At 51.3% G+C, this 7,965-nt stretch overlaps 1 protein-coding gene across 1 annotated transcript in view; it reads left to right on the forward strand.

The window, feature by feature from the left end:
* The window catches only part of L3MBTL4 (L3MBTL histone methyl-lysine binding protein 4), a 282,590-nt gene extending 275,140 nt beyond the window's left edge, over positions 1–7,450 (forward strand). The window contains 8 exon segments of the mRNA XM_046671181.1: positions 633–751; positions 1,219–1,415; positions 3,521–3,605; positions 4,311–4,461; positions 5,742–5,881; positions 6,773–6,866; positions 6,869–6,932; positions 7,441–7,450. Coding sequence (XP_046527137.1) covers positions 633–751; positions 1,219–1,415; positions 3,521–3,605; positions 4,311–4,461; positions 5,742–5,881; positions 6,773–6,866; positions 6,869–6,932; positions 7,441–7,450 — 860 coding nt within the window.
* The last annotated feature ends 515 nt before the right edge of the window (positions 7,451–7,965 follow it).

Genomic DNA, 7,965 nt, shown 5'->3' on the forward strand with positions numbered 1-7,965 from the left:
GTCCCCGCCACCAGGGCCGCCGTCGTCTCAGGAAGGCAGCCGCGTCCACACAGCTGTCCCTGGGGGAGGCCAAGGGATGGCAGTTTCCTAGTTCGCCACGTGTACCACAAACCTGAAGAAGAGAAGTTCTTACGGGGAGAGCGAGCCGTGAACTTTCTGACACTGCTTTATGGCACTTTAAAGCTGCCACTTCACATTCACAAAACGGGGAGCCAAATGGGCTTTCCATTAAAGTTCAAAATAGAATTTATTCTTAGGGAGAAGAAATACTAAGAATACTGAAGAGTGATACTAAATAATCATCAAGGCCTTTGGATATTTTTATTTCTGGCCAGCAAAGTCTGCCTCAATAGATTGCGTGGAACGTGTTTTTTGCTTTGGAAAAAGAAGGATCAAATAGCGTCAGAATCTCTTTCCAAAAAGACAGAGACTTGCAGGCACGTGGGAGAGCAGACCCGCTGTGAGAGGGGCGCCGGCCGGCCCGTGCCGGGCAGCCCTCGTCTCTTCGCTCTTCGGTTTAACACATTTATTCCCATTTAAAAAATCCAATCTCCTTTTGACACGGACAGCGATTTCTTGGCTAACAATACTAGGAAGGGGGACAGTGATCCTGTTTTCACTTGTTTGCTCAGAAAAGGACCCCTTAGCCTATGCCGGCCGTCAAAGCATCGCACAACCCTCGCGCTGGGAGCGAAGCGCCTGGAGCGCATGCGTGTGGGAGCGCGTCTCCGGGGAGCCCGGGCCGGCGCGGGTACGGCTGCGCCTTTGCAGCTCCGGGTCACGCACAGCAAAACGTGTGTCTTCCAGCTACTGCCTTGCCCCGCTTTTCTATTTTTATTTTTCCTACTATGATATTCCGCCCTTTTCCCGTGAAAGAGTCATCCCAGAAGAACCTTCCTTTAGCGCGGGGCCTCTTAACCACGGCGATTTGGGCAACATCTGGACACATGTTGGTTGCCACAGCTGGGCATGGGGCGTGCTCTGGGCGCCCAGCAGGCAGAAGCCGGGGATGCTGCAAACCGCTCTGCGCACACAGCACAGCCCCCAGGGAGTGGGCAGGCCGGCGTGTCTGTGGTGCCCGGCTGAGAAGCCTGCTGTCAGGCGTCTCTCCTGGACTCAGCTTGGATTCCTTTTGCCCCACTCCCAGCCTGTGGGCAGCTGCCCAGGGTTTTATCTTGCAGCCCCTCGGCCTCCAGCTCTTGGCTCTGCCCTGTGCAGAGCGGCCAGGCCCTCCGTGCTCCCCACACAGTGACGGACGCAGACCTGCAGATCCACCCGCCGCCCAGCCTCTCTCCAGCTTTCTTGCACGCGGGTGGCCTCAGCCCTAACTGCACATTAAAATCAACTAGGGAGCTTAAAAATGTATGCCAACACTTGGGCCCCATCGGGCTGGATAAGTCTGGAATCTCTGTGGTGTGAGCCTGGCCTTAAGTCGTTTTTAAACCTCTCCAAGTGGTTCTAATGGGAGAACCACCACTCCAGCGCTCTCTGGGGCCTGCTGAATTCTGCAAACCCACACCTGTAGGCCACAGCCCTCCTCTCCTGCCCTTTCCACCTCTGGCCTTCTGCTCCACAGTTCTGTCCAAGCTGGACTCTTCACTGTGGATGACATCCACACGCACACTGTGCATCCTGCTTGTGGCCTTGCTCCTGGGAGGCCCTGGGCCGAGGTCTTCTCTATTCACCGGCCCAGAATCACCCCAGCGGAAATCCCACACAGCCAGCAGTGCCAACTCAGCGCCCACCTTCATTGCGGTGCCTTTCTTGAGTTCCCACCTGAGTTACCGTCTGTGCTTTCTGGAAGTCCCAGCTGTTATCCCTCTCCTCTGGATTTCAGCACACTGGACCGTGTATGATGGTGATTAAAAAGCTGTCCTTTCCTCACCATTTTCCCTCTATTCTCCCACCACTCATTGAAAATTCAGGCTCTACCTGCTCACAGGTTCAGCCTTCCCGGTGCCCAGCAGAGGCCTTGCACGTAGCCATGGTTGGGACATACTTGGCCAGAAGTATAGCCTGGGCGATGATGGGGCCACACAAGCCTCACAGTGTCCCAAGACCCAGAAACATGCCGTAAGCCCTTGCCAGCACCTGCCCCAGTTCCCATAACTCGACCATCAGTATTACAAAGCTTCCCTCGGCTGCCTGCAGATGCCGAACTCCTGCTCCATGCTCCCCTCCACCTCGGAAGGAGAAAATCGTGTTAGCTCAGCAAACAGACTCGGCTTCCTGGGCGCGTGGACCGCCAGAGCACCTGCTCTCAGGTGAAGCGGCTCGGAACTGAGCGCTCAGGCCAGCTGGCCTTAACGCCTCCCAGCCCCTAGGCTGGCAGCTGCCATTGCATGGCAGCGTGATGACTGGTTTAGGAGGATTTTTAAAATTCTCCTCATCCCACACTCTGGAAGGATGATTGTAAATGACTCGTGATAAAATACACTTGCAGCATCAGAGGGGCGCTTGACGCCCACACCCTGATTGCCCTTGAAAAGACACTCTGAAATGTTCATGTTAGACACATGCAATGCAGCTGTGAGACGACAGAGGATGTGAGGACAGAGCTCAGGGTCCCCACAAGTGTCCTGACACCCAAGAGTCAGGCCCTAGGGTGCACCTTATGGGTACTGCCCCCGGCTTCTCTGTAAGGTGGAAATCAGCCAGCACTGTGATGTTCTCTTCTGCAGAGCATAGGGAGGGACAGGTCTGCTCGCGTCTCCTGGAGGGCCTGCAGGCAGCCGCTGCTCCCAGAGCTCCTGGGTTGCAGAACATTTGGTGCAAGGCCCTGAGCTCCCTGGCCTTCTCCTGAGAGACAGGGGATAGGAGAAGGGCAAACGCACAGGATTCACTCAACACAGGAAGCAGAAAGCCATAAAGAAAACACAAAAAACCAACAAGACAGTTCCTCCTATAAACATCACCTCCAGGATTCGCTTATAATTGCTTCTTACCTTGCCTTCATCCCGTGTTTCAGCAGCGCCAGCCCTTGCCAGAGTGGTCAGAGCCCCGTTGTCATTTTGGTCGTTGGGAGTCTACCCTTCATCACATTTGTTCAGTCAGCTCCCCAAAGGTATCACTGGGGAACACTCAGCCACTTCCTGTGCTTATAGCCAAGGCTTTGTCTGACTTCTCTTATTAAAAGGAATTTGGGGCAAGCGCGGATGGAAAGGGGGGAAAAGGTAAAGATGAGAAATGGAGTTGAAGAGACTGATTTTCTGGAACTCTGGGTTTGGAGTCAGAAAACCTGATCTCCAAAACCATCCCCGGCACTTGCTGGCCCTGCATGACCTTGGGTGAGTTATTAAAGCTCTTCGGACTTCAGCTCCATCATTGTTTCCCTGGGAATTCCCTTGGCATGGATTCCTCGAGTGCCTGCTGCTGGCCAGGCACCGGGCGAGGTACGGGAGACGCTGCTGAGGAAGACACGGTGTGGCCCCAGGGTCTGCCACATGGCCAGGTGGACATGTCCTCGTCTCTGACAATCATGGTGATATCTGCTTTGCACAAGCCCTCTCTGACCCCACAGGATGGACAGGAGGATCAGAGGAGAGAAGGTTCCAGAGTACCGGAGCTTCACACAGATAGAGACCGTCATTGTCATCATGATGGCTGTAACCCTGTATAGGTCATCCTGGAAATAAGAGACCAGAAAAGTTACTGGGGGCTGGTCTAATTTCTGAGCTGGCAAATACTAATGTAAGTTGATAGTTACTATGTAAATCTCAAGTGTGTGAGGGATTTGAAGTATATTTTACTCAAATGTTGAATTACTATAAACCAAGACATCATTTCAGGTGCATGCTTTAAATCAGGCTTTTCATCTCTAGTGTGGGTGGCTGAGGTTGTACAGTCTCTCTGGGCTGCAAAGAGCATGCCGGGAGCTTCAACAAAGAGGTAGGAAATGTAGAAATTATATACACTTTTACACCCAGAAGTGCTTTGTTTCCATTTACTGAAGTGTAAATACGAGTGGTTGGTGGAGGCCAGAGAAAGGGGTCCGGGCAAGAAGGGCCCCGCAGTGCAGCTGGGGTGCAGCAGGGCCGGCCTCTGGCTTAGCTTGTTCGTATTTAGCTGTGCTTTGGCCCAGAACGCTGTGGGGCTTGGTGCATACAGCATGCTCAAGAAATGCACTACTGGGACACATGGGCTAATTAATACCCATGGGTGTCAGGAAGCCTCGGCACTGTGACTTCAGGCTCCACTGGGGGCAGGGAGGAACCCCACCCTGGGCCTGCGCCCAGGGAGCAGAGGGTTGTTGTCTACTCCACGGTGAAAGCTGGACCACCCTGACTCTCCCTGCTCGTTACCTGCTAAAGGAGGAATGCAGAGAAGCCACCAAAGCCTTCCATGGAGCCTCTGCTTCCAACCTCCCTCGAAATGCTCAACATTTGCCCTGGAACATCCACGGAGACTGGGCCCACAAGAGACCAGACCAGCTGCAGAATAATAGTGCAGATATCAGTGATGGTTCTTGTTTATCGTGGCCTTTCCATGGGCCAGGCCCTGTGCTAAGCACTTCACGATTGTTGTCCTTGAGTCCTTGCAACAACTCTATGGGATAGTTCACCGTGAAGAAACTAGAGGATAGCAAGGAAAGGGCAGTCAGAGTCTGGCCCATATCCATCTGATTCCAGAGCCTCCCTCATTGCTCTAGAACTCTCCAAGAAAACTATACCCCTAGAGACTCCAGGATGCAGCATACACTCTCCCTCTTGGGAGTTCAGGGCCTGCATGGTTCAGGGATGTGTTCTTTGAGTTTGGGGCCCTGGACCTCTCAGCGCCCGGCAAGCCCTGTATCTCCAGGGAACTCAGCATCAGGGTCATTATGGCATCAGTCTGGGTAGCTGCCAAAGGAAACGTGAGGTTAGCCTGCTTCCACCTCAGCCCAGCACAGTGCGGGCATAGTCGGCCTAGCCTCACACATAAGGCCACTCTGCATTTAGAACCCCCATGACCTCCCTTATCCACAGTCCCTTTTAGGTCAAGTTGCTCCAGCTTGGCACTTAGGCCCAGGAGTGTCATCATGGGCAGATCGCCTAACCTGTCTTATCCCGCCTCCGTAAACACAGACTTAGGTGAGGGGACCTTTAAGGATCAGGATTAGTGTGTTAACAGTGCCCAGCCCTGTTCTTGTCCCAAAGGAGGGGCTTAATAAATGGCGGGAATCCAGACCGAGGGTCTCCTCTGGAGGCCAGCAAGGCCTGCTGGCAGCCCCAGCGTCGCCTCAGAAGTCGTTAGGTTTACAGTAGGTAGATTCCTCCTCGCCTCACAGGGTCGTTGGCAGATCAAACACATAGAAGAGGTTAGTCTAACTCCACAAACGTGAAGTGTTGTCATCGTCACCAGAGCCACCATTGTTACCTTATTCTTAGGACGACTGGCTATTTGGCCAGCAAATTTTGCGTGAAAACGCTGGAGCTGAACCCAGGTTAGGGTGTGGGAGCAGGCAGACTCTCTCCTCTGCTGTGGGAAATATGCGTTTTACCCCATGGGGAAGATATTCTGTTCTCTAAATAGACAATTTTTCATCAGACGATCTATCGTAAATGCACAGGAAGCTTTTTGAAACTCTTTTAAAACTTTAGCCCCCTCCTGGGATCCCCATTGATCCTTCCTTCCTCAGTGGGACATTGACACTAAGGGATTTGTATCATTAATTTAAAAGGATCAGAACCACAGTGTTAGGTTCGTGGAAAGGCGTTGCCACAGAATACCCTTTCATTCTGTCTTCTTGGTTCTGAAACCAGGACTCATTCTGATCCTGACTGTGTGGATAGGTGACGTGAGTGTAGGACATGCCCACAGTCCCCGGGCATCACGCTGGGGCCCCCAGAAACTGTGGAAACGCGACCTGCGTGGTGGCCACTCGCCATCCCGTGACTCTTGGGTAAGCCATTACATTTCAGACCACATTGTGTTTTAAAAGTTAACAAATAAATATTTATTTCATATGCGTTTTTGTTTGTAATAGTTTGTATTTATCATAGAAAAAAATTTAAGTACAGGAAAGTTAAAAGAAAATAAAAACCAAGCCGCTATTCCACCAGCCAAAGATAACTTCCCTTCACATTTGGTGTAAAGGCATCAAATATTTTAACTATGTATATGTATACATGTGGTCACGTCCATCTAATTTCACAAATCAAAACAGATCTTTCTGTATCATCGTGTCATGTTTTGTTGCTTAATGATTCATGAAACATTTTCCAAATTGTGAAGTGTTTCACTGAGTCGTGAATGTTGGTGACGGCCTGATAAGCCATCCTAGGTGATAACATAAATTATTGACTTCTGCTGTTTTTGAAATGATAGGTTGTTTTCAGTATTTCACTATTATAAATAACACTAGAGTGTACTCGTTGTACATTGTTCTCTTGGGAAAAATTCCTGGAGATTTACTTAGTGGATGAAAGTAGCTTATTTTTAAGGCTCTTGATACAAATTCAGGCCAAGATTTTTAAAATGTAATAATAGAAATCTAGCCTGGGAATAGTTAGTGTATACTGAGTTCATATTTAACAGAGTGAACATTTTTTAAATTTAACTGAGCTTCAGAGTCCTGGGGGAAGTGGAGTTGTGCTGGCCCGTCATTCTTTGTCATTCCTGAGCTCTGCAGGGAGGCCACCCCGCCCTGGGACGGTGCCCAGGGCGTGCCCCTCAGCTCTGCGCCCGGGAGCTCCCACAGGGCGTACCCCTCGGCTCTGCGCCCGGGAGCTGCTCGAGTAGACAGGCTTTTGGGGCAGGATGTTTTCGTTTGTGTTCATTTATTTACGTGCAGCAGACTGATGGCAAAGCCTTGCTGCTTCTGACACAGACAGACATCGTCAAGGTGATGACGGTCCAGCTGGGCCCCGCCCTGAGGACTGATAACTCCTCCTCATGTTCAGGAGCTCCCAGGGCCTCACTGAGGAAGATGCTGTCTCAGGCCAAGAAGTCGGGTCAGGGTGCCTCCTGAGCTGCCGTGGCACCAGGACCGCTTTCTCCCAGCAATGGAGTTGGCCTGCGTTGGTTTACTTTCAGTCTCCCCATGGTCTTATCTGTATTTAATCTGGACCTTTCAAAGTGTCTGTGGTTTACGTGTTTAAAGGATTTTGAGGACTGATCCGGGGATGCCGACGGGGAGGCCCAGGCGTGGGTTCGGTTTGTGAACATCTTTATCTTCCCTGGGGTCTTTTCAGCTCTGAAGCTTTGCAACAAACAGACCGAAGAAGCCCGCACATACCCCTTTCTTCTTCTCCCTCATCGTAAAAGAAGCCACTTCTCATTCTGCAAGCATAAAACTCTCAAGTGATAGAATCTCGGGAAGAAGTGTTCATAAATACATTGTCCCTGTTTTCGCCTCACCTTTCGCTCGGCTCAGATTTGCCCTCAGAGCAGAGAGTCTAAGCGATAGAGGCCTGGTGCTTTAAGAAGACTTCATGTGAGACTTTTGTGTACTTTACTCAGGAAAGCGTGAATCTTTAAAAACTAATAATAATAAGCACATTTTTTTCATCACTCATTAATTCTTCTTTTTGTTCTGTTGACTATTTCTCGGGAGTGCTCCCAGCTCTCCTGGGATGTGCCCAGGAGCAGGGTGAGACCAGTCAGCTGGGCACTGGCCGCCGCGAGCAGACCCTCCCAGGAGCCCACCTGCAGAGCCTGCAGGCGCCCTGGCCTGCCCAGGGCTGTGGGCACATGTGACAGGAGCTCTGTCACACCGGGCCTTGGGCCCATCCTTGCAGACAGAGACACACCACTGAAAGGGAAGGTCTTAGAACAGGGAGCTTGGTGTCCAGCATTTGTCTGAACAATTCTGATTTGTCGCCAGACCTTATTGTCTTGTGTAAGTGACTGGATCTGAGACTCGGCTTCTGTGGAGTCAGTCCCACAGTTTGGAAACACAAGCACCTCTTCTCTTCCACCCACAGAAAGAGCCACAAATGCCCCCATGGAAGCGGAGTGCCATCTTTTTTTGGAGGGAGAGAAAAG

This window comes from Equus quagga, chromosome 9 (assembly GCF_021613505.1).
Source record: "Equus quagga isolate Etosha38 chromosome 9, UCLA_HA_Equagga_1.0, whole genome shotgun sequence".
Lineage (NCBI taxonomy): Eukaryota > Metazoa > Chordata > Mammalia > Perissodactyla > Equidae > Equus > Equus quagga.